This window comes from Aplidium turbinatum, chromosome 4, assembly GCF_918807975.1.
Source record: "Aplidium turbinatum chromosome 4, kaAplTurb1.1, whole genome shotgun sequence".
Lineage (NCBI taxonomy): Eukaryota > Metazoa > Chordata > Ascidiacea > Aplousobranchia > Polyclinidae > Aplidium > Aplidium turbinatum.
In genome coordinates, this window is record NC_137475.1 from 25,291,651 (window position 1) to 25,319,100 (window position 27,450).

The following is a 27,450-nucleotide window of genomic DNA, read 5'->3' on the forward strand; positions in this document are numbered from 1 at the left end:
TAAAACGGCAGTAACGATGTTAAACGATGTAAAAACGGCAGTGATAATTAGGCTACGGTACCCAAAAATTTCAAAAAATTGCTGAATAGGGAACTCGCCGAAACAGGCTCTCGCCAAATAGGGAACTCGCCGAGACGGACTCGCCTAAATGGGCCATTTCGCATTTTCTTATACCTAGATTCTAGAAGGTATCAAAATAATATTGTGAGTTTTACCATTTTAATTTGTTTGGAACAAACATTTCAACGAATCATGAACTTACTTTTAAAACAGGCTCTCATAATTCCTTATTTTTAGATTGTAAAAGATTGTGTTGGCTGTAACACAGTTTACTTAGACAATTTTCTGGAATTCGTACAACATTAACTGTTCATAATTTTGAATGTTTTTATAACTGAATACAACACTTTTCTTAGGAATTACTAAATTTTTAAGCCAGTTAAATTGTCTTTTACATTTATAGACATATTAATTGCTGGCAATAAATCATCTGCTGAAAGAGAATTTATCAGCAAACCCCAAGATAGAAGATCATCTCCGCAACATGGTAAGTGATGATTGGTGTCAGGGGGTAAATACATTTGGCCTGCAGAAGTTTTTAAGCAAGTCCTACGCACAGTTATCAGTCAGTGAATTCAAACGTGATGGGGAAGACATGAATAGTCCTGTTACTTCCCAAAATTGAAGAATGTTGCAATTCTTTTGCAAACCATTCTTCAGTTCAAGGAGGGGTGGCTGTTTTTAATATCTTGAGACGATGATGAATGGTGATGGCCTACAGCAGTTACCAAGGTACATATCCAATATCCATTGTGTTTATTGGTCATTTTACCCGTGCGTTTCAAACTGCCCATTTACAGCATTGTGCAGTTGAACATGTGCAAACATGGTATCAATTTTGCTCCTCTATGCCAGAGCTCCGCAAATACTTGGTGAAGACTCAAAAAAAAAAAAAAGATTCTAAATGTTTCCGACCCACAGATAATCTGGGTCTGCTACTATTGGGAGAATCCGATTCAGAGAAGTTCTTATTCGGAGACAGCCTTTATCGGAGAATTGTAAAATCACAGCGGTATATGTATATTGAAAAGAATTAAATTACAATTAGAGAAATGAATGATCACCCAATTTAAAAGTTAGTTTTAACAATCCTGCTTTCTGTTGCTTAACATTAAGATGAAGGTGTTTTCATAGCATACGATACAGGGATAGCCGGCCATAGTCCGCCACGTAAGTTTAAAAAATATAGAGATGCTAACGACCGCGTCAAGAAACTTGTTCGCTTTGATGGGCATTGCAATGTTCCACCTCAGTCCATGTGGGACTTCCTATGTGGTATCAGCCACAATTTCCAAATGGATGCATGAACTGTTATTTTTTGTTTGTTTTGTTATTTGACATCGATTGAATCATCTCCGGCGTTTTTGTATTAACTTGTTAAACTAGGTATTGAAATTTTCTAATAGTTGAGGATTCGAATATATTCTAAGTTTGTATACAGACGGCGATGCAGGGATACATGTCAAGTTTATGTGAGCAAACATTTTAATGTAATATATATATATTTCAATTCAATTTACAGTAGAACTTAAATAACTCGTCACCCCAGGGGGAACAAAAAAGTGACGACTTACGCGAACTGACGACCAATGCAAACAGCTAAATTTTGCCATTGTTTTGCGTCGCATTAATTTCATGGTGCTCCGCGTCCTAATTAAGTGTGATAGTGGTAAAGTGAGACAAAGAGGAAATCGAGAAAAGAATTTAATTACGGTACACAATAAAGTACAGTACAGTAATAACGCACTTAACAGCTTAACTGAAGAACACAGATATTTTTGACTGCGTTTTGCTTGCAAGTGTCTTGTCAACCAAGTAGTCATGCATTTTTGATAGTGAGCTTGCGAATTCACCACTGTCTTCTTAGCATAACATATAGTGTTGGAGCTTTCCAACCATCTGCAAAGCTTCTTTTGTAGATGGAGGTGGCACAGGCTCTTCTTCCTCTTGAGCCACGCACGTGCTGCAGCGCTTCTCTTATCGGCAACAGAGCACGTGCGCGCACACCCGCAATCGACCAGACCAACATTAGAGTGCATCAGTTGCCCCGATGTTGGAATTTTTGATCAGCCCTTGGAAATATTGTTCCAAATAATGAAAAAACACAGGATGTAAAATATTTTGTCAATCGGAGTTGGTTGAGGGGGTCAACATCCAATTCAAAGTTTGATGTTTAAAGCTATTTTGTGAATATCCGTCGGTAACGTTGTGGAGTTTCCCTGCAATCTGGCCCATTGTACGTCACCATGTTTTATTGTCTTTGAACAATCAACAAACTAGTCGTTGTATAATATGCATTTGAAATAACCGTTGTTTGATAATTTGATTCGTTTGCTGTTTAGTTATTAGAGTTATGCTTGCTTAATGGTTTCTCGAAGCTAGCTAGATAGAAGATAGAAGCTTGAAGATAGATAACAGCAACGTAAATTAACTTTTATTTAAGACAGTCTTAAATTTTACATCGATTCAGTTGAGAGAAGTGACCATAGTTGCACAAATTCAACGTTCGACAATGTTGAATCATTGTAAAAATGATGAATTTGGTATATAACTACGTTGGTGTGAACTTTTAAGTTTGCTTTGAAATAAGTGCATGTCTGAGCTTAGTTAATGACTTTACTAAAACTTAATTTGGTCTATGTAATGCGTTCACATGCCTGGAGCATAGTCAGTAGTCAAGTGCTTCACTGATGTCCAATTCTCTAATTTTAATGACATCACTTCAACATTTCCACCTTTTATATTTTGTTTTATGTACACACTGATTTACGATTTAAACAGCCTGAGAAGCTGCTATGATACATAACCATAATATGGAAGTTACAGTGTAACTGTGTATTTATTCCACTCTTTCCTTACCTTGCTGTACATACTGTGATAACGGGTGCATTAATTTTCCAAAATTTTGAGTTCACTGTTGACCCCTTTAATGAAGTTGAAATTCAATAAAATTTTGGCCATGACGTTTTTTGGTGAATGGGAATAAAACTACTAAGGGCCGAGTTGAATTTCCAATTTTTCAAAAATAAAGGGGCAACTGATGCACTCTAACCAACATACTCCACGCATGTGCGTCTAGCCCGATAGAGTGTGTGCGTGCACACGTCTTAGCGCAGTAATTTCTTCTCGAAAGAGTCTGTAAATGCCACGTCAGCATTTAGGTGAATGACAACTTAGACGAATTTTATGTCCCAGGGGAAGAAAAACAGTGACAACATAATCGAATTGACGAATTATGCGATGACCACTTAACCGAACTTGATTGTGTACAAAAGATGGGCTTTCTGCTGGGACCTGGCAATCATTGACGACTTGGGCAAACTGACGAGTTTTTCGAAGACGAGTTATCCAAGTTCTACTGTATTTTTCTTTGTCGGAATGCAAAAGAAACGGTAGAAATAAAATAATAATGGAATAAAATACAAAATTCTCTAAATAAACAGAAGGCGTCATTAGATTTTCAAAAAATCTCCGAAATGGGCTTTCTCTGAAAAAGGTTGTCTGCGAATCGGGATTTCTCCGAATCGGATTCTCTGAAACAGGCCATTCCGGATAATCTTGCAGGAAATATTTTGTAATTTAACAGTCCTCGAAATTAGCGGCGGCACACGGCAATTGCCGTGATAAATGCCGCCGCAAACGTCATAATGACCATTCTGCTACGGCAATAAAAATGCCGTCGCAAAATGAGCATTTAATTCGGACAAAAATTGTTCAAAATTTCATCCTGTTTGATTTACTCGCAGCGTGAGTTTAATCAGCAGAAACATCGCACCAAGACCTCACCTCGGACTATTTTACTTGCTGTGAACACTCACACAGTCTTCAAAATTAGCATATTTTTACTTCGCAAAAACATTGATGAGGCCAAACGGCAAAAGCTGAAATTGCCTTGGCAATTGCTGTGAACGTTTATTCCAAAAAAATTGTACCAAAACATGCAAAACGAGAAGAGAAAAAAATAATCGAATAGTCTATCACGACCGCACTGTTTAAAAATACATAAATTTGTTGTGATGTAATAATACCAAAAGTAGCGATCAACGCGATACGCACGCTGTTTGGTGATTCACGTTATAACTCATTAGAGGGGGGAGAAGTAAGTTAATTTTGGGTTGATTCAACGTTCGAGTCAGCACAAATCGATTTAATTTTCCCGGCGAGTTATATCTGTCGCGTAACAACAATGCCCAATAAGATATTTACGTTTGTTTCACATTAATTCGACATCTAGCGACGTTAAATTATCATGAAATAACGTTAATTGTTCAATCAGGTACCGATAACAAATCAATAGCTTCCTGCGAGAAGATTGCCTCGATTTACGTATACAGTACACTAACATAATTTCGGCACAATTAGGATACTGCGAGCAACACAAAGTCTGTTGGATAAAGAACTAGTCAGAATCGGAATCATCGGAGGATGAGGTTGTCATGTCGTCACTGGAATACTTGAAGACGAAAACTGCCCGTTCATGAACGCGCGATGCCATATGATCGGAAGCATTACTTTTCTTTACTGCCGAAGAACCATTTATCCAATTTTGTACCACTTTTTATATTCGCAACGACACCGGTCAAAAATAAGCATTTGATGAAAGAATAACTTTTGCGTAACAATTAAGCCAGTATTTATAAGATTGCAAACTTTTTACAGTTCACAAGAGCATTGTCAGCGTATAAAATAGCGTGCGTAATGCTCTGGGCTACCGCCGTGTGACACACGATGAAGAAGAAGCGCATAAAATTTCTTTTGATTAAAGCATACGGCAATTGCCGCCGCAACCCAAGGTTTGTTGATTTGGCGACGGCAATGTTTTTGCCGTCGTAGATGGAAGCTAATTTCGAGGGCTGATTTAATATCAATTCCAATACGGTACTACTGTTGACACTTGACAGTATAAACTTACCGTACTTCACAAATGTAATTACAAATGGCCTGTTTCAGCCTAATGCTGCAAGTTTACGGTGGAAGTTAGCAGTTTGCACTAGATTTCGAAACACAGTCATCACATTAGTCATGTGCTATGATAAATGGTGTTGAGTCAGTGTGTCGTTGTTTTATGAGGTTCTTTTGTTTGGCTTGAGGTTGCTGTCTGTTGGTCTATTTAAATTTTTTGAAGGGGCTCATACTGTATGTTGCGACTTGCGATACCCTGGTGCGTCGTTTAAATTTTTTTGGGGCAATGGGCATTTTACTGATGTTTGCACTTTTCTTTTTTTTTCTTTTGCTGCCAGACAAGCAAAGGTCACAACTATAAAATGTGTGTTACAGGTCATCGGAGTTTGTTGCTTTATTGGATGAGAAAGTAGATTTTCTTTGAGCTTTCTTTTACAAGATATGCATCTGCTATGTGGTAGAAGAACAGCATAATTTAACAAAACAAACATTTGATGGTAGTGTGTAGCAGTTTTCAAAAGAAAGTCTGAGTAGCAGTTTCTCAACTTCTAGTATGAGATTTGATAAACTTTGCTACAGCAAAAGATATGCAGCTTAACCTACAATCTTGTGTTAGTGTTTTACCATTACACAATTGCAACATTAATGGTGTTGGATATACTTTGTTTTTAGATCCTTCACATATAAGCGTTGATGGCACATGGATGAACATGGAGAATGTTGAAGCAGAGAAGATGAAATGGATGGAAGAGATTCATGATACAAGCAGAAATAAAGAGGTTGAGTTGCCGAACAGGTAAGGTAGTTTCTCTTAGAACAGTGCTATTTCACTTCACTTTGTCACCCACTTTTATTGTCATATTTTTATGTGACCCATAATGAGATGTTATGACCAAACAAATGAAAAATAAATTAATGTATGAGAAAAAGACAAGCTATCCTCATGCAATTTAATGGTAATGCAAAACTTGAGCTTGCAATTTGCATATTGGATATTACATTATCAGATCTAATCAAGGCTTGACAAATAGGCCAACTCACACGCAATAAAGCATTAAGATTAGAGTGTCCGTTTTCAGGCTATTTCCTGGCCTTAATTTAGTTACAGACAAGAGAATTTGTTGGTGCACTTTGATAGTGAAAGTGAAAGGTATTGTTTGTTTGCATGGATCCAAAATGAAGTAAGGTCTTGGTATTTTTACTTCTTGGTATTTAACTTGAGAGTGCTGTTGCAGAAAGTTCAGTGAGTATATTCTCAAGTTTTATGGCAGAGGCACAACCCTGGTTTAGCTAGTATGATATATATTTAAAATGCAACTCATTAGATAAAAGATTAACAATTACTGTAGCCTACACAAAAAGGCATCTTTACTAGGCTACTGTTTATCCGAATTTAACAAATTTCTAATTTACCCAGTAGCCTGTCTACACTTTCCAACATGTATGGGGGTCACGACATGACGAATAAGTTTAATTGTTGTGTAATTGGTGTGCAATAATAATGCAACAGTTTCTTGATCTGATCATAAACTGCAACATTTAGAAATGCTTTGCTGCCTATCATTGACCCACCAGTGGGTCGCACCCCACTGGTGGGTCAATGATAGGATTATGATTATTGTATAAACTTCAACTGCATACCTGGAAGGTTGAGGCACTTGACCGACGTTCAATTTGCATCTAGAACACATAAATTTGTCTCAGCAAGCCACTCAATGACATGCTTGAAGGTGAAGGCAAACATTTTCTAGGGTTTTGTGGCTTTTAGTGTTTGTAACATTGTATACATAGTTTACATACATGCGCAGTTGCGCACATACGTCTTCAGAGGCGCTTTGATAGATTTCTGTAATGTTTTTTATAAACACGTCATTGGTGATGGTTTGACCTCCGGTTTTGGCCCCCGGCCAAACTCCGGCCATTTTTTTCAACTCCGGTTCCGGGCTAGTGGTGTATGTGCATTGTGCAAGCTGTGTGTGTGGCTGTGGTCAGGTTCATGACCTATGATAAATCTAATTCAGGAAATGCAACATTCCTTAAAATTCATTACACTGTCATCAAACTGCATTGCTGGAAGGTATAGAGAACGTTACAGAAACCGGAATACTTAGAACCAATCATCGATAGATCATATTTCATCATTGATTTCACTTCATTAGATTATTTTTATTGGTATACGTCTGGTTTCTTTCTTTCATTATCTGCATGTATCTTGAAAATGTTAACATACCCATTGGGTTGCTCTTTTGCTGAACATTAATTCAAATTAAAAAAATCAGATGAGAAATATGCAGTTGATAGAAGTTGCCAGGTTCAGATGCATACATCACAAGATAGAACTTGTAGAATTTTGTATAAGTGTGGAGGCAACAACGTTTATGCCTTAAAAAGCTAACTACCGAGCTGGCATATTGTAAATAGCTAAATATTTCCAATGAACGGATTTGCAGGTTTGGATTTGAAGGGAACCTTCTTTCCTGGGAAGAAAGTTCTAGAATTCTTTCACATGTTGGCCTCCATCACCATGACGATGAACCAGATCTTGCCGGCTACAAACTGCAGGAATTGGTTTCTCTTTCCCGGAGCAGCTTCCTTCAACAGCGGGTGTTTGCCCTCAAACTTCTTGCGAGAATTATTGACAAGGTCAACCTCAGGTTTACAATTTAATTTTACATTGTCATTTATTGTTGAGGGCTCAACTTGTTGCATTTTTAAAATTGTGACTTCGCTATTTAATCATTTGCTGTACTTACGTTTTTGCTTTTCTTTATGTTGAGGGGTGGATAACTGGATATAGAAGCAAATTCCAAATTGAAATAATGGTCAAACAATAGTTTGCAATAAACTTCCCTTTTTCTACCAGCTTGTTTGCATAAAAACTGAGTTCAGTCACACATGCCAAGGTCAGATGCTTCCTTTTCACAATCATGCTTGCCTCATCTTTTTTAGGACAAGCAAGGCTACTATTGTCACATATTGCCAGAGTCGGTACTTCCTCCTCTAATGGGAGCAGGAGTCGCATTCATTTTTAGATGGGCTCTGGATGAACATTCGGAGAGTGGCATCCAGGCAGCGGTGGATGCGATTTTCTCTCTTCTCATGCCCATGAGTATCCAGGTTGGGATTTCAAGCAATTTAAGCTTTCGCAACAAAATATAATTTTTTTAAATTCTTAAACCGCTAGGATACTTCATCTTAAAATGTGAAGCAAATAGTGTTTGGCTTGTGTGCACAAATGTGGCGATAATTGTATGCAGTCATCGTCATATCTTGTTCATTTAGTTGCATTATTTTGTAGTTCATTTTTTTTACATAGATTTTCGAAGAATGAAAATGCAACCAATGATTTAAGTTTTTCAGAAATCCAGCTTCACACCTGTGAAATTAGTGTAGCACACAACTTGAAAGTCACCCTCTCAAAGTTTCCATCATGTTACGTTTTGGTGCCTGTGACGAAATCAACTCTGTGTGGCTGTGACCTCCTACTGCATTTAGGTATCACTTCGTGATGAAATACTGTTGAGTCATCGTGGGTACGAGTTTTCATCTCTGCATCCTGAGTCAACCATTGTTGCTAAAGAAACAAAAGAAGAATCCGATTTTGAGTTGATATCACGTGATCTTGTGCTTGGATACGTCAGAATGGATACATTATCACGAATACGGTAATTACATTCTATTGAAAGGGAAATACATTTGTATGGGCCTCCTACGTGTGCTATTCATACGCATAGATCAGGGATGGGCAAACTACGGCCCGCGAGACCATTTTATGCTGCCCGCCGGCACTTGCAGAAACTCCTACTCATCACTTATTGTTTTATTTGAACAGGTTACATGACAAAATATTATTCCCTTTACGAGTGTGTTTTTTTTTCTTTTTACTTTCAGTTTGTACCAACATAGTTGATGAAGAGTGGAGGTTGGACTTTAGGTTTGCCATTGATATCATGGAAAAGTTGAACGAATTGAATGTAAAACTTCAGGGCAATGGTTTATTTGCACACGAGATGTACGATTGTACGTCCACGTTAAATCATTCCAAATGAAGCTGTCATTGTTCCTCAGACAAGCTGGTAACAACAGGTTTTGTCACTTTCCTTTGCTGAAAGAAGCAAACAATTCTGGTGAACTTGCAGCAAAGTATAAAGTTCAGTTGGATACCTTGGTTATTGAATTCGGCAGAAGGTTCCAAGACTTAAAGAACCTGGAACCGCAGTTTAATATTCTCAGCTCTCCATTCACTACAGAAATTTATTCGGCTCCTGAGGATTTACAGCTGGAACTGCTGGACTTGCAAGCAAATAATGACTTGAAGTAGAAGTTTAAGTCAGATTCACTGCCTGACTTTTACAAGTCATTGTCTGACGATTTGTTTCCAAACTTAAAAAACTTTGCTGCTAAGTTTTTGACACTGTTTTGATCCACATACATATGCGAACAAGCATTTTCTTGTTTAAAAATAAGCAAGTCTAAGAACATGTCTTTGCTGACAGACACCAACTTGCATGATGTTATGAGGATATCTACCAGCAAACTTGCTCCCAATTTGCAGAAGATTGTGAAAAACTGTGAACAGTTGCACAAGTCTCATTAACTTTTGTGATGATGATTGCGTAGCGTTAAACGTAACTGAGTGTGAAATACAAAAGTTGGGTTTAATATGAATATGCGTTTATTTACACACCGGGTAAATTTTCCTACTTTGTATAGCCTACCTAATGAGAGTGTGCGGCCCCCCGGCTGCAATATTTTTTCAAATGTGGCCCTCAGTACAAAAAGTTTGCCCACCCTGGCATAGATCGTCGTTGTTTCATCTTCTGGGGCTAGGGTTTATTGTTTTATCACGCAGTGTATTGGTTTCTGCTCCCTGTTAGTTTCCTATTTTCGTTGCTTGGGAACCACTCTGTTAGACGATTTATAATTAAGTTACAATTGCAATCTTTCTAACGTGAGTATTGTTGTTTCAGCTATATATTGGAAATATGCCAACCGGAAGCTTCAGTTGTGCACAAGTGCTTGGGAATTCTTATTAGAATATCTCAACATTCCACTTCAGTTGCTGTGAGGGTGTTAGATACCCCCCGGTTAATCAAACACATTGTGACGCAATACTTACCACACGGATTCCCCGGCAATTCGAAAGGTATTTTGCTTTACCATAACCACCGATTTGTGCCCAGTGGCAACAGTTGTGCGTTTTAATGGTATTGTCTTTTTGATGTACTACTTAATTAATGTTGCAAACAAGGTTTGTCATAACATGTTTTTGTCAACATTTTGTATCATTGTATCCCCCATAATATAATCATGCCGATCTAGCAGCCACTTCTGACCGTCACTCCGCTGAGGCCATGAGGTTGCTTCGTACGATCTGCATGTCTGGTCGACATGCTGCTGCACGGCTTGTTGATGATCACAAAGAGATAAGAATTTCCATCATTTCAGTTATGGCCGGATACAGCTCCCTTGAGCGTCAAGGTAGGTAGAGAGAATACTATTTGACACGTCATGGGATTGTGCGCAATGAACTTTTCATCACAATGCTTTTTCAGAATCCAGACCAATTCGTTATGAATATGATTGATGGGATAAATCCATGACTTACATATATATAAAGTCAAGTAACATTAGCGAAGACAACATTTATTTTTGAACACGTACAGTCGTACAAAAATACTACAATAGCAATGAGTTACATTAAACATGTGGTTTACGCATGCTAATAAACGTACGAGTGACGAGACCATTAAAGCCAGCTTTTCTTCGTTGTTGTAGAGTTGGTAAAAGGAAAAAGCAGCTTTATGCGCAAGTGACTATGGATTCCTAGCACCAGGCTGTGGCTACAATATAATATGGTAACCATAGCCACTGCGTTGAAAATAATTCTGTTCTTCAACCCGGTATTGTTTCTTAGCATTCTATGCTTGTGGTGCAACAGGACTGTTTACTTTGTTTAGTGTTTAGTCTTTATCAAAGCTCTATCAAATCCCTTTCAGAAATCGATGTGGGAGCCAGTGAGTTGGAAGCATGGAGGTTGTGGACTGTGTGTGTCTCTTACGGGATTGGCATTAATTGGTTTAGGTTGGTCATCTTTTTTCATTTGTCATCAGTTAAAATCTGTTTAAGAGAATCACATTTTAAAGTCACTTTCAGGGATTCAACCCCGGTTTTAATGGAATGCTTTCAAACCTGCATCCAACTTATCGGTCGCCCATGCTGTTCTAAGTCCATGATCTGGATTCAACATGTCGTCAGCTTTCTTACTTCTGTGCTGACAAATCTCTCCAAGCCGTGTGGAGACTCTTACAAGGCACTGCATGTGGAGTTGGCAGAGGTGAAAGGCTTCTACCCACTTCTGACGACCTTGCTAAACCAAACAGTGCAGGCATCACTTGACAGTAAAGGCATTCAGGTAATTGCGCTCTTTTAAAAAATTTGATTCATTACTAATAATGGTGTTTATGAATCTTAGTTCTACATAGCATCAACTTAGATATCCCTGCATCAACTAGATGAAGTTGCTTTCTCCAAGTGTATCAGTTAATAATGGCATTCACTTCATGATTGTAGGAGGATCTCTTTGGCATTGTGTCATGTACATTGGATGCGGTTGCTACCTTCCACAGCAAAGGAGCCAATTTATTCAATGTTCCAGGAGCGGTGGTGGATGTTGTTGCAACCATGCAACCCCTGCAAGCACAAGTGTTGAATTTTCAAGATGCTTTGTAAGTCATTGTCTCTAAAGACAGTTTCTTCATTGACTCTTCCTTTCAAAATTGAGCTTGCTTTATAAGATTCTTTTGTGGAGTCCTAGCTACTGTCCCATAAGACATGGCTTCTCAAATTATGGGTTCTAACCCAGAATGGGGCCGCATATTATAGGTTTGGAATCCTGAAGCACTTAAGAGTAGGCCTGGCCTTATGGTAAGCAATTTAAGAGTTGCATAACAGTTTTTTTTTGACATAAGGTCGGAAAATAAAATAAGTTTGAGAAGACCTAACATATGGTACCTTGCTACACAATAATTCTTCAGATAGGCTTTAAGCTTCAGAAGGCTTTTCATCTTTTCTGTTATTGTTTTGATATTTTTCACATGGGATTTGATGCTTGTCCCTGACATGTTGGCGGCATAAAAACAAAACGAAATTTTAATAAAGCTTTTTATGTAAAGATTTATAAAATTGATACCTGGATTAATCTGTGGGCCCAGTGCAACTCGGCATATCACATCTAACGGGATTGAATGTTTATTGGTATTGATCACTTCATTTTTCCTTTTTAGGATGTCCTCATCCTCCTGTTCTTTATCATCCCTTCCATCTTTACCGCAGCTTTGTGTCGGAAGATCATCAGAAGATGAACTTTCAATTATCCGCAAACAACGCTACATTGCAGCTTTCTTGCGATGCAGCGTTGTAATGGTCAGGTTTGTTAATTTATGAACTGATTACATAGACCAGTGGTGCCCAGTCTATAGGTCACAATTTAAAGTTGGGTCATCAAAATTTTTTCTGCGTAGATTTTTTTTCCAATAATAAAAATGTTTAATTGAATTACTGGTTACATAATACAGTAGTGCCCGTTTATTAAGCCCATCGTTGATAGGCTCACCCGCTTATTAAGACCAATTTAGCCCGGTCTGGAATTACTGAATGTATACTTTGTATAGGTGTGGCAGAGAAACGTCCCCCACGTAATAGGTCCACCCGCTTGATAAGCCCAAAATCGTCTGTTCCCGAAGTGGGCTTAATAAGCGGGGACTACTGTATAATAAAGCAAACACAAGTGAAGCTGCGTTTATTGATTGTACAAAATTTGCAAGCATTTCTTTTCACTTTTACTTCATGTTGCCTAGCAAAACAAAAAGTCCTTTAAGATACAATGGCGGGATAAATTTCCAGACACGTAAGTTCTTAGCTGAGCAAAGATGCCGGCACTCTCACCGTCATACGCAAGAAACATATGTAGATGGGAAGGTCCACATGATGCCAAACTATCAAATGAAAACACAACTGATTTACGAAGAAGTGACTAATAGTAAGCAATAAGTGGCGGTCAGAAAAAATGCTTCAAAGACATTTGGAAAGCCTCTAAAGGAATTCTCTATCGATGTTAATTCCTGAGAAGGCCTAGCCGTAGATGAGAACGACCAACAAGGCAGTCTTGTTTGCATAAGCGCAGAATCAGCGAATTAACCGCTATCTGCATTCTGCAGTCAAAAAATGGAAATAGCGCAAGGCCCAGTGACAGACACAATATATTAATTTTTTTTTGTGAAATATGCGAACTTGATCAAAGCAAGGCTATACATTGAGCATTTCTTGTAGCTTCTGTGCTCCGGCATGATAGCTGATCAAAGTGGCTACAAAATTTTGTGGCGTTAACTGAAAAGTTTATTCGGTACGATTTCCATCAGAGTTGGATCAACTACATAGTTTAAGTACAATTACATTACAATTACAAGAAAATGAAATATCTTCTGACAGGTGTCAAACACACAACAACGCTTGATATAAACGATTCGGTTACATGTCTTGTGATACAAGCAAATTTATTTTACACGAGTCCGTTCAATCATAAATAGCTGAAAATTAATTTTGAAATCAGATAATAATCAGATCGAAATCGATTTTTAGCTGTTTATGATTGAACTGACTCCTGTGAAAATAAGTTCGTTTGTATTACAATTACACAGTTACAATTTCAATACAATTACAATACAAATGGTTGCTTGTCTTGCTGGTATACAGGGTGAACAGAAAGTCCTTGTACCAGTTTATCAACAAGGTATCACAATGAGAGCTTACAATACTAGGAATAAATTTATTTATTTATTTTCAATGTGGTCGCCTTTTGCTTGGATAACTCTCTCAATTCTTTGTCGGAAGTTTTCGATCGAGGCATGTAGCTCATTCTGGGGTATTTTGGCCCATTCCCGCAGGAGTGATTGCTTCAGAACATCAACACTTGGGTGAGAAACGGAACAGACCTTTGCCTCCAACAACAACCACACACAAAAGTCCATAGGATTCAAATCAGGCAATGAGGGAGACCACACTTCCTTGCTTCAGAATCTTGAAAGTTGACGTGAGCAGCAGTCTTGAGTCTTTCTTGAGGTGTGGGATGATGCACCATCTTGTTGGAATGTGAAGGGCTGACCTTTGTAGTGTTTCTTTATCTCTTCAAGAGCTGAAACCAAAATATCGTTGATGTAGCGATCTGAATTGATTTTAACCCCTTGTTCCACGAAAGTCAGAGGAGACTTCCAAGTTTTGAAGATGGTGGCCCACACTATGACAAAAGACAGTTTTTGACGGCGGTAAACTGTTCTCACATTATTTTTAAAATCTGCTGAAGACTTTGCTTAAAATTTATCATTCTGATTATTGAACTGAACTTCAATTGTGATTTGTGAAGAGTTTTTCTTGCCCTGTCATGCCTGTCTCCGGTTCTCTTAGAAGAATCTGTTATTTTTCAAGTTTTTTTTTGCTTTTAAAGAGGTGTAAGGAATTGCCGTTTTCTCATCTTGTATGGAGATAACTGAAGATTCTTTTCCATAATGGTTCTCATTGAAGTGTTGCTCACATACTTGTCTTTGGCCATTTGGTGGATGGATTTGTTTGGGTTTCTCCTCACCTTCTCTCAAACAGCCTTAACCACTTGCTTTGTTCGAGCAGTGCGAGGTCTTCCTCTCCTAGGACGATCTTCAGTTATACCAAGTTCCTTAAATTTATTTACAACATGGTAAACGGTGGATTTGGCGACTTTTAAGATCTTAAAGATCTCAGAGTTGGTTTTCCCGCGTGATGGGGCTGAATGATGTCTTTTCTTTGGCTTATTTTAGACCTTACAGTTAATGCTTACAATTAGATCTAAATTTTAGAGAGTTTATGAAGATATTTAGCATATGAAAAGGCACCTAAGTGACATTCAATGTGTTTAATCATAAAATGAAAAAAGTCCAAGGACTTTCTGTTCACCCTGTAATGCCTGTATGATAATCTGCGCAATGATTTGATGCCACAGTAATGGATCAAGTGGCAAAAGCTGCTTCTTGCTCCAAAAATCATCATTTTTGAAAAAATATTTATTTTTCAACTCATATTCACACTGCAATATTTTTGTCACGTTACTACGCAAAGCTTCGTGTAAACTTCACTTTTAAACTGAATTGGACGGTCCCTTTTCAATGCATTGCATACATCGCATTAAATTCACTCACAAAGCTAAATTACCAATTAAATTGAATCAAACAGAATACACCTTTGAATCACAAACCTTCGACATTGTAAGATATGCTTTGTGTACCGAACCCTAAAAGTAAATATATGCTGATTCGTTTTTCTAATGCTTAAAATGAATGTATTTTGTCGTTCCTGTTGTCATGGCATACACCCTTATTCAACATGTAAGGGTACTTGGGTGGTTGCACCCCTACAGATACATCAAATACAAAAATCAAAATGTCATCCAATTTTCTTCACTAGTGTGTGACAAAGTTTCACAATAATGATCCGAGAACTTTATGGAAAGTTGTTGCAGGCGTCAGCTAATGGTTTGCTTAATATATTCTTTGTCACAAATATACTGTTTTGGTTCAGTCCAGGGATCATATTTGTATTAAGCGAGGTTTGCATTGGTTTCCCATAGAATGGATTTTTCATCAACACGTGATGTTGCCATCATAAAAATTATACTACATGCCTTAAAATAAGATAGCAACTGATGAGAGATTGGTTGGATATATTTTGTGTGGGATGGTTCAAGTTCCGCGTTGTGTTGTGAGAGTGGTAGAGCAGTTGTTTATGTTAAGCCTGCATGCTGAGTTCATTTGGTAGACTGATGGTTGGTTCAGTAATTTGTTTTATATTCACGAATGGCGTCAGCAATACGACGAGTTGAGCTTGCAAATATTGCCTGTTTGCATATGTTTCGATTAACGACCCATTGATTACAGGGCCGACAGAAAGTTGTGTGCCCACTACACAGTGTTTCTGGAAGATTGGTGTGCACGAGACACACTCGGCCACCTCATCACTTCCCAACTATCATCATCCACTCGTCTTGTCTGCCATTCTATTTATTGGCTTGTCAAGCTCTTTGTCATTACGGTAAGTGATGCCAGTTTACTACGTTCAATGCTAAAAGATCTGTTATGCATTGGCAAGTTTGTGCTCAACAGCACAAACTTCTTCTGCATTGAACAAGTAATGAGCACGTTGTCCGTTTACATTTACAATATTGCAAACATTAGATTGAATAATGTGGATCTATCGATGTACAAGATAGTCATTGTGTTGCATCCATGGACTCCTTAAGTAAAGGACTGGAACCTCCCATGCTCGGGGTTTGTAACTTGAGTCCGAATGATTAACTTGAGTCCTGGCTTATATGACTTCTAGAGAAGCTAGAAACACAATCTTGGATTCTATATTAGGGTTTTTGAGGATGGCGAGTTCAATAGTGTTACTTTCAACAATACCTGAGGTCATTTTCAAGGTCAAAATATCATATTTTAAGGTCAAATTACAGAATTTTGGTCATTTTTGCCCATTTTTGCGTCTAAATCGTAAAGCAAAACTGTTTCAAAGAAGTCTGTGACGAAATATGATATTGTGCACCTACTGCATCTATTGTGTAAGATATTTTCTCTACACTGCGTAAGTTCTTTGAAGTTCTTTTTATTTGTTTTCGGAAATATTTTGGTGATTTCATATGCCCTAGCACAGGGGTGTGCAACGTGCGGCCCGCGGGCCAAATGCGGCCCACGAAGAAAAATTGTGCGGCCCGCGAAGATGTGCCAATTCTGAATTGTGTCCGGCCCGCGTAACAATTTAGTTTAGTCTGGTACGTGGGAACAATTTGTTGTGGAGCGGATTATTGTAGATTTCACACCTTCTGTTAACCACTTTAGAAATCTTCTACCGGCCACCGCTAATCCATTGTATTTAATTATTTGTTTTTGTTTAGTAAAAATGTATGGTCACATAAAAGGCATTATGAACAATTTACGACTTTGAAAAGCTCACGTACAGACAGGAAATATTTTTCACTTTCTAACTTTGAGAGATTATGAAATGCATCCTGAGAAGAAAACTGAATTTGCAGACCAACTTGAAAACATTGTATGAATTTTTGGCTCATTTCAAGGACTTCAAATCTCATGAACATTTGTTTGGTATATTCTCTTTGCCATTCAACACAGACATTGACAAAGCACCAGCAGATATAACTTGAACTTATTGATCTTCAAGAAAAAAAGGATTTGAAAGCAAAGTATTTAGAAATGAATCTTGGCGATTTTCATCGAAAACATCTCAACTAGGATGACTTTCCACATTTGAAAAAATCCATGGTTTCAAAAATGGCTCTTTTGGGCTCAACGTATTTGTGCAAACATTTTTTTCTAAAATGGGCGTCATGACGTCACCCTATCGATCGGTTCTGACAGACAAACACTTGGAAAATGGACTTCGAATTGCGAGCACTTCCATTAAACTAAATTTGGAAAAATGCCGTTGGGAAAAGAAGCCAACTGCAAATTTCTCACTGAACTCGTTTAAAGACGGTGTCACAATAAATTAGAATAGCAGTTTTCTTCAGAAATTTATGTGTCTTAACTTATTATTTCTGATTGAAGATAGCCCCTAATAACGCCATAAGAATAACATGAATAACAAAAAAACTACTTTTTTGTGCCTGCAACTACTAGCCTAGAAATCATGTTAAGTAAACGTGTGGCCCGCGGCTTCACCCAGTTATTTATATCTGGCCCTCCTGTAATAAAGGTTGCACACCCCTGCCCTAGCAAAACATTGCGGTTTCAAGCCTTTGTGACGTAACAATTTATTGAAATCAAAGCTGTAATTTGCATGGCAATACTGAAATGCGTTGCCGGTTTCATTTTGCTGAGTTGTTATCCTTTGTAGTCAGGGCCCACAAGAGGGGGGGACAACCGGTGCATTGCACCGGGGCCCGGTGAGTTCAAGGGGTCCCGACAAAATGTCTAAATTCACGCGTTAAAATTGATTTCAACGATTTTGCATAAAATATTGTTTTTTATATTAGTTCCTTATGTCGATTGGGCCCCCTCTTGTGTATGCTCTTTTTTAAAACTACAAAATTTTCAATTTTTTGGGTTCAAGGGGCCCGACAAAATGTTTAAATTTGCGTGCTCAGGTCGATTTTGCATAAAATGTTGTTTTTTATCTTAGTTTTGTATTTCGATTGGGCCCCCTCATGGGTAGCCTATAGATGCCCTTTTTCAAAACTACAAAATTTTCAATTTTTCGAGTTCATGGGGCCCGCCAAAATGTTTAAATTTGCGTGCTCAGCTCGATTTTGCATAAAATATTGTTTTTTATATTAGTTTCGTGTTTCGATTGGGCCCCCTCATGGGTATGCCCTTTTTCAAAACTACAGAATTTTCAATTTTTTGAATTCAAAGGGCCCGACAAAATGTTTAAATTCGCGTGCTCAGGTCGATTTTGCATAAAATATTGTTTTTTATATTAACGGTAGTTTCATATTTCAATTGGGCTCCCCTCATAGGTATGCCCTTTTTCAAAACGACAGAATTTTCAATTTTTTAGTTGAAAGGGCCTGACAAAATGTTTAAATTTGCATGCTCAGGTCGATTTTCCATAAAATATTGTTTTTTATATTAACGGCAGTTTCATATTTCAATTGGGCTCCCCTCATAGGTATGCCCTTTTTCAAAACGACAGAATTTTTAATTTTTTAGTTGAAAGGGCCCGACGAAATGTTTAAATTTGCATGCTCAGGTCAATTCTGCATAAAATATTGTTTTTTATATTACCGGTAGTTTCATATTTCGATTGGGCCCTCTCATGGGTATGCCCTTTTTCAAAACTACAAAATTTTCAATTTGTTGAGTTCAAGGGGCCCGACAAAATGTTTAAATTTGCGTGCTCAGGTCGATTTTGCATAAAATATTGTTTTTTACTTCATATTATATTAGTTTCGTATTTTGATTGGACCCCTCATGGGTATGCTCTTTTTTATGACTACAGAATTTTCAATTTTTTACTTTCAGGGGGGCCTGAAAAAATGTTTAAATTTGCGTGCCAAGGTCGATTTTGCATGAAATATTATTTTTTATGTTAGTGTCGTATTTCGATTGGGCCCATCATAGGCACTCTTTTTTTAAAAACTCCAAAAAATGTGAATGAATACTTCAGTTTATTTCAATGTTTTAATTTCAGTGTTAGTGTTTTAAGTTCAGTGCTGTTTTAATGTGAATATTTGGGTGTGTACGGTATGTTTTAATAAGCAATTGATTGATCAGGTTAGGTTACAGTCATTACACAGAAAAGGTATTCCATGCATTTTTCTGACATCTTGTCCATTTATGACACAAGCAAGCAGTGACAGACTGACAGTTATGTGTAATCATGTTGAACTGGTACAATTTTAGTTGTAGATAATCTTGTTTAGTGTGATATTTTAAGAGTTCAGAAAATAGTAAAAAATACCGGTATTGAAATATTGTTAGAATTGCTTAGCAAGAAGTCTTTACTGTCACTTTTTCAGTACAAAAATGCTCAAGTGTTTTTTTTTGGATGCTAATTATATATATACTGAAATCATGGAACTTCTCTAATATAGCCTGAAACAGTATAATACAGTATTTTTGGGTTTTTAGGACTTGAATGATTTTGCTATATTGGAATGCAAGCAAGTTTCGTGGAGGCAGTGCTGGAAAATAATTTTGTCCTTGTAGCAAGGCCAAATGTCATAGCAGTCTAACAAAAATCGAAAAAAAGTTAAAAGATTAGTGAAAGTGTGATTTTTTGTGTAAAAAATCATAGATCTTTACTTCTGTTGAAGTACAGTTTTTTTTAACTCTAGACAGAATCAGAAGTGTCCTAATTGCAATGCAACTTACTTTTTCCAGCACTGCAGAAAGGTGTTGATTTTGAAAAATATGCTTAGTATATAAACAAATATTTTTTTATATATCTTAAGTTTTCCTTTTCATTTGTTTTCACTAAGTATTTCTTAGCAGTCTTCTCCAGCCAGGCCAATCCAAACTTACTCTTGAATTTCAGGAACAGTGTCAATATTGACTCAAAACAGCCATTCTGTAGTTATGCAAGGTATTTGTAAAGGTATTGATACATAGTATAGTGATAGATGTAGGTACATTTACATTGATAGGACTTGAAAATAGAAATATATTCAACTTTGTTTTCTACTGACTTCTTGCTGTAGAAATGAAGAGAAAGTGACCCTCAATCCTGCTTGAAGCAGTTTCACTCAAACAAGCAAAGAAAACTAAAGGAGTAAAAATAAGAAGCAGCCTATTGATCCTGAAATGAAGTTGGTATATATCATATATATATTTCTTAATGTCATGAACAATAGCAATGCATTCATCCAAGTTTGGTCTCCTAGTCTCTGCTGATTTTAAGGTCAGAAATGATATTGTTCGGTATGTTAATGTAAAGCTGTATGCACACATATGCAATGCTACATATGTCAGCCATGCCGGATAGTGTTGCCATTTTTATCTTCATAGTGGATATTTTTACCCACTTTTTGCCATGGTTACAATCAGGTGTTGCCAGAGTTAGGATTAAAGTTAGGAAGGGTTAAGGTAAGGGTTAGAGTTAGGAATAAGGTTAGGGTTTTGATCTTTGCCCAGGACTAAAAAAATTTCCAAAATATGATACCGTACAAGTTTTTGTTTTCAACAGCTATAAACTTTTCCTCAAATTTGGGCAGAATTCCTTATCTGACAACACTATTGAGGCTATATTTACGCTACATAGTGTAACTATAGCCACAGCCTTTTATCTTTGTGTATAACTAGTGTGTATCTGTGAATTTAAAGTCATAAACACCAGTACAATACTGCATTCTTTGTGAAATGGTGGAGTGTTTATACTTTAACCTAATGTATACTTTGTATTATTTTTTAAACAGGTCTGGTTTTAAAATAGAAACACTGTGCGGAACACCATGTATGCATTGGCCTTGTGGATTAACGCGCACCGCAAATCTTGCTTGTGATTTGTGAGATATCATGCGACATGTCGCGCTGGGGGGCCCGGCAGCAACATCTGCACCGGGGCCCGGCAGGGCTCTTGGAGGCCCTGTTTGTAGTTGCACCTTTAGCTAGTAGTATAATGCTGCTTGTACTACTTTAGCTAACATTCAATTGAAAGCTTATGTCCTCAATGTAAGTGACAAAGAAAAGCCTTTGGGATGCCTCAGGGGGCAAGAAAAGCTTTCCACCTAGTGATAGACATTGTCTATTATAGTGTCATCTTGTTATGTATTGTCAATTTGTGTATTATATTGTATTCATTGACTCTTTTAGATAATAGCCATAGTGTTGAGATATACATATGATGTTTATGTAATAGCATATTTCGTCACAGACTTCTTTCAAACAGTTTTGCTTTACGATTTAGACGCAAAATTGGGCAAAAATGACCAAAATTCTGTAATTTGACCTTAAAATATAATATTTTGACCTTGAAAATGACCTCAAACGGTGTTGAAAATAACAATATTGAACTCGCCATCCTCAAAAACCCTAATATGAAATCCAAGATAGTGTTTCTAGCTTCTCTAGAAGTCATTTAAGCCAGGACTCTGTCATTTAAGCCAGATACTTTGTTTATATGTTGCAGTCGCTTGAGCACACGTCCTTGCAGCCACTCACGTCATACTTTCACTCTCTCTCTTTATCTTGTCTTTCGTTTCTTCCTCCTGGAGAAGAATGTTGGGCTCATGATCTTCTTTGTAACGTGATCTTCCACCCCAACATGATGAGGTAAGCCAAGATCACAGTGGTCAAATATATACCGATTACAATGCTTTATTTGACTACTTGTAATTGCCTGTTGCTTGTTTTATTGTTGAACAGAGACATCAATGACGTTGCACAAGAGGAGCTTCCTCGTCTCTGTACTGTTTATGTTTCTTGCGGTGGCTTCACTCCTCAGAACCTACACAAGTCTTTACATTGGTTAGTCACTTTATCACATTCGACCTATTTAGGGTTTGTATGTAGGCTATTCAGTTTCTATGATGTCACGGCAATCAACGTTTTGTGGTGATCAACGTTTTGATCATCTTTTTTTAAGGTCCTGCTGGTAAGCAATGTTGTGAGCATTACAACTTATTGGACAAACGCTTTCTGCTGAAGAAGAAATGGTAAAAATAAACAGTGTAGCCAACAACATTTGATATTTTAGCAGTCACTCTCGGGGACAGCTTGTGTTAGTAAAGCTTCTATAGGTATGCGAACCTGCCATGGTTAAGCCATTGGACACAAAGACTTATACCTTTCAAATCTTTATTTGACATTTGTAAGAGTTGGCTGCTTTCAAAACCACTGACTGGTTGACGTTCAAGTTGTTCCGTTGTAGGACCGAGCAAAACCCACAGGAAATCACGTCATTCTTCCTTCCACCAAATGACGGTCCCCTCCTCCCAAGGGACTGGCCTTTCTTCCCTATCGTTAGCCTATATGACACCACCATTCACAGGTAAATGACATCGATATATCTTACAATATATTTTTAAATGCCCGTTCTTGACATTTCACATATCGTTCTCATGGGTTATCAATCCTTGTCGTCATGACATTGCTGCACAAATTCTGCCAAGAACTGCTTTGGTTACCCAGTCTTGTCTTGACAGGTTTATTATTACACTGCGGCAGCCCTTAAAAGCATTTTTTTTTTGGTAGTAAATATTTAAAGTGATTCACATGGAGAAAAATAGATGCAAAATAGTTTCAACATGAATTTACATGTTAGGATGCTGCAAACCCAATCCATTTTTTCCGCAGAGACCCGAATAGCCTTGACATCTATGTTTCACAAGCCACAAAACCTAGAGACTTCATTGAAGTATGAAAAGATGCAGAATGTGTAGTTCCCTATCCTACATTAATACGTCATAAAAGCCTGGTTAATTAAATTTTAAAACTGATCATCAATTTTCTTTCAAATACTCAAAACTAGCTACTCCATGATAGCTCTCTTAAGAAATGTAGTCTTCCGGTAAATCCAGTAAGCTGATTTTTCTTGTTTCAGCTTATTTGTTGTACTTTTTCAAACAGTTCATTATTGATTGAATATATTGAAGTCATCTGTTTGCTTGCACGTTTCATGGCATGATCGAGCATCCACTTATCTCAACACTAGCTGGTTTTCTAGATCATATATTTATTACTTGCTCAACTGAAAAAATCCAAAGACTAAGAAGTTGGCAACCCCAGATAGATTATATTCATGGTCTTGCAAAAGTATTGTGGATTAATGACTAAAGATGAGGATCAGCTGCATTATGTTTTATGAATTGTATAGAACCAAAGGAAAAATCTGCTTCGTAGAGAGGTGCTCTCATACAACAATCATAATATTTGAATGAAAGCTAAACAGTTTCACTTACACTATCAGACAGCATTGGCAAAGTGAATTGTCGACTAGTTATTCCTTTTTTAATTGAAAGATGTTTTGCAGAGAAGAAACCTCCAACCAAGCGCCAACAAATTTCATCTTACAACAGATTAAGTCATCATTGACTTTCCTTCTATTACTGGAGAAATACCGATCGGATTTCTGGATGCGTGTTCCGAACACGTTAAAGGTCACCAGGCTGATGTGCTTGTTTTTGGCAGGTAGGTGGTGATTTGAATTGGCAATCACCTTACAAGTTAGTTTATGTGACTTTCTGTTTTGCAATGCTGTGATTCAGAGTTGGCCTGATTCTAAACAAATGTAAGTTCCCAGACAGCAAAACCCGCCATTTTTACATTGAACCAACGTCTGCAGACATTGGTTCAATGTAAAAATGACGGGTTTTGCTGTTTGGGTTATATCATCGAAGTGTCAGTGTTGTGTTATTGTATAAAATTATTGACAAATCTTTTGAATTTTTAAGTGGACACACATACCCTACTAGCTTTTCTAGTCAATTTTTTTTTTTTTAATTGTCGGACATCTCACCATCATTTCCGTAAAATTGCTTAATTTTACACGCACTGTCAAGTCATGCACGCAATACGAAAGGATCAGTGATCAAATAACTTCACGCAGTAAATCTTGGAATACACAAAACAATTTTTTGCTAAGTTAGTTGTATGACTGCTTTCCCGAAAATCAGCACAAAAGTTTTCATCAACCCAATATTTTATTATTTGAGAAACTTGCGTTGTTTAGTTAACAGCAAAGATGAACTGCTACGCGGCATTTATATGTAATATTTGAATTTTCAATATATGCTCAGTTATTTATTAGGTTGGTTTGTTTCCTCGCGACTTCAATCTGATCGTAGCATTGTAAAGGATAAGCTACTTAAAAAATATTTGTCTTGGATTTGCGTTGCAACGTGTATGAAACACACTTAAAATTTGCACGTTTTTAAGAAGTGCCGCGTTTTGGATTCCGTCTCGTGATCTGGTTTCCACTCCATTCTCCTTTTGTTCCTCTAAGAGAGTGAAGGCGACAAATTACAAGCAAACCAACGTCTAGATAGCAATTCAGCTTATTGTTTTGAAGTTAACTGATGCAGCTAGGTCGTAAGCTGCTGAATATCGGCAACGGGCGTTTGTGTAAATAGTAATCAGCGTTTGTTCAACCCAAATCTATTTTAAAAGAGTCCATGGTAGAGTGTTCACCATTCCATTGTTTACGCGACGTCACTAAATGTAGCCAATCTTCTTTGCGAACAAAACGAAATGTCTCAAGTACAGGAAATCAAGAGCCGATAAGCAGCTCTGGCACTGCGCATATGGCAATCGAGCCAGCGAAACATCGATTCTAGTGGCTTGAGTTGTGTCTATAGAATATGGTCTATAAGAAAGAAGAACTCCTCAATACTCCAAAGCTTTATCTCTGACACTGGCCTTTCCAAAGCAAACTGCAAAATTAAGATGCGCAGCTTGAGACCACTACACAAAGCAAATTTATTAATTCTGAATTCACTAACGTCATTATTTAACGCCTTTGAATTACTGAATCTAACTCCTCTACAGTTGAAAAATCAAGTTCTGCAGTTGATAGAAACATCCCTGATCTGAAATATTTGACAATGCGTGTTGACACAAGAACATAGGTTCATGGGACAACCAGGCAATACATTCACGTCATTCTGCTCATCAGGCAGCGACATCTTCTTGGATGGAACGGTGAAAAGTTTGTTGAACGAACTGTTCCAGATGTACTGCCGAAGTAACATCAATTTCAAACAGGAAGCGGAAGGAATTGTTTCCTTCTACGATTTGTAAGTATTCTTCCACATCCACCCATCTATTGTGCAATTGTGCATCGATTTCCTTTTTCCGAAGGTTTATGAGAGGTTGCAATGTATGCTTTTGAGATTGATGTTGGTTTAGGTTTAAAACAAAACAGAAATCACCTTCAATCGCCTTGTTCTCTTTTTCCAAGGCTTTTGCATGACATGGTGTTGAGTTATGAATGAAAACGCACAAAACTGCCCAAAACTTCAAGTTGTGTAAATTTTAAAAGTTTGATTTTCAGTTGTTATAATCCTCCAGTCAATGTGTGGAACTATCACTGCGTTGAAGTATTTAAATTTCAATGGAAATAAAATTTGGCTGCGTTTAGCTGCACACCGATGTGTAACTTCACTCAAACTCCTTTCTTTACAGTTACATGGCGCTACTTGACCAATACGAAGCGGTATCGTACGGTGATTCATTGTTCTCATCAGTTCTGTTGCTGCCACTAACTCAGCCTGGTGACAAGCAGTATAAGATGGCCTTGTGGGCCGAACATGGGGATGCTATGAGGTATATCGGAATCAGTGAAAGCAAGGTAATGAGAGAGCATTTTTTGGCGTAGACCAGCTTTAATAAAAGACACAACGCTATTAGTGCTCGCTCCAGCCCAGCCCGGTGTTCTGGTGGTTCATGCAATTGTTTTGTTTGTGTCAACTCTCTTTTTGCGGTTTGTTGTTGTGTAGTCTACTGGACATCACTCCGGGAGTAGTCTACTGGACATCACTCCCCAGCATTATGTGCGTAAATTAGTTCAACGACAGGAGTAGTGATGTCAATCGCGCCTCGTGTGCTCCAATGTCTCCACCTCGCGTAGTCACTGTGAAGGGGTGTGATTCAAAATCAGCTGCGCAGCTATTTTAGAGTTAAACTTGAAATTTGAACTAAAGGAAAACGGAATAAAACTAAAATTGCAAAAACGTTTTGTTTTTATTTGATAACGGAAATTTTCAAACGCAACCTTTGTTTAGTTCCAAAGATGCAAGATTGGACAACTTTTAACGAAAGTTTTGCTTTAAGGTTAAATAGCATCTGGCAACGCTACTCAACAGCCACGTAGAAGTTAACATTTTCAGCCAGCAAATCAATCCATATTTACAGTGATTCAACAAAATTTTTATGTTTTTTTTGATTAGATTCTTTCATTTTGTGTCTATCCACCTACAGTTTACAAATTTGCATCAGAGTACATCAGTGCAAAAACACACACACATGCTCAAACCTTTTCAATTTCTTGATAAATCTTTTTGGTGTAATATCCCATGCCGATACTACAACAGTGACCGAAACCACTGATACCGATGTATCGCTACAAATTACGTGTTTGGTAAGTGGCAACTTTCATTCCCGAAATGAAAAGTTGTTTTGAGAGCATTAACTTTCGACACTTAATCTAAAAGCTTAACTGTTTTAGTTTCAATCAACCGGCCCTCTTGTGTTTATGACGTAGATTCTAAGTCTTAGAAAATGACACGCTAAAGTATTACTCGACTTGTTTAACTCCCAAAAATGAACGAAAAAGCAATAAACAGATAAATATAGTAATGGAATGTGAAAGTTTTTTATCAAAAAATTTAGACTGCTACACGACAAAATAGCACATAAGCTAAAGATTTGATCATTGGTTGAATTACTTTTGTTCGCTATTCTGTACATTTCCTTTCACAAGCCTGTGGGTTTGTGGAAGTTTAATACAAACTGTTCACTTTTCACGCTTAACTTGATGTTCAAAATCACAGTGTTACCAGTCAAAGAATATAAACAAGATCTTCATTTTTGTGGCTCCATTTTTGTCTCCACAGCTCGCGTCAGGCTCGATTGACATCACCAGCTTTACGGCTTGTTTGTAGTAACCGGCGCAGTCCAGCTTAGTTGCATTCACTTTTTCAAAAGCGATGCTGAATGATAAAACATCTTTAAAATGTTCAATAACAAGATATGTTCTTCTGGCTCAAACTAAACTACCACGAGATGTGTGAGGTGATAATCTGCTTATATTTCGACGTTTCGTCAATCAGACACGAATGACTTCTTCAGGTGACGAGATTTAATGTACAGGGTTGCCAACCTGTCTTCACCAAAAAAAGCCAGACCTAGTCACAAAAAAAGCCTAAAAAAAGTCAGCAAAAAAACAGCTGAAAAAGCCAATTAGTATTCATTAAACATACACATATAAAAAGTGCACAACTAAATAGTGTCCCAC

General features: G+C 37.5%; 1 protein-coding gene across 4 annotated transcripts in view; it reads left to right on the top strand.

Annotated features, from left to right (window-relative positions):
• The window catches only part of LOC145768186 (RNA polymerase II-associated protein 1-like), a 52,588-nt gene that overhangs the window by 23,680 nt on the left and 1,458 nt on the right, over window positions 1–27,450 (top strand). For 2 of the 4 annotated variants that reach the window (XM_082579662.1, XM_082579666.1), the window contains exons 5-22: window positions 464–547; window positions 5,635–5,758; window positions 7,413–7,605; window positions 7,912–8,079; window positions 8,458–8,627; window positions 9,933–10,108; window positions 10,285–10,443; window positions 10,962–11,046; window positions 11,119–11,377; window positions 11,536–11,690; window positions 12,249–12,392; window positions 15,924–16,077; window positions 21,628–21,770; window positions 21,864–21,965; window positions 22,369–22,488; window positions 23,470–23,627; window positions 25,111–25,231; window positions 25,620–25,785. In XM_082579662.1, coding sequence (XP_082435788.1) covers window positions 464–547; window positions 5,635–5,758; window positions 7,413–7,605; window positions 7,912–8,079; window positions 8,458–8,627; window positions 9,933–10,108; window positions 10,285–10,443; window positions 10,962–11,046; window positions 11,119–11,377; window positions 11,536–11,690; window positions 12,249–12,392; window positions 15,924–16,077; window positions 21,628–21,770; window positions 21,864–21,965; window positions 22,369–22,488; window positions 23,470–23,627; window positions 25,111–25,231; window positions 25,620–25,785 — 2,681 coding nt within the window. The remainder of the gene's footprint in view (window positions 1–463; window positions 548–5,634; window positions 5,759–7,412; window positions 7,606–7,911; window positions 8,080–8,457; window positions 8,628–9,932; window positions 10,109–10,284; window positions 10,444–10,961; window positions 11,047–11,118; window positions 11,378–11,535; window positions 11,691–12,248; window positions 12,393–15,923; window positions 16,078–21,627; window positions 21,771–21,863; window positions 21,966–22,368; window positions 22,489–23,469; window positions 23,628–25,110; window positions 25,232–25,619; window positions 25,786–27,450) is intronic. The other 2 variants (XM_082579663.1, XM_082579664.1) reach the window with 2 other exon arrangements.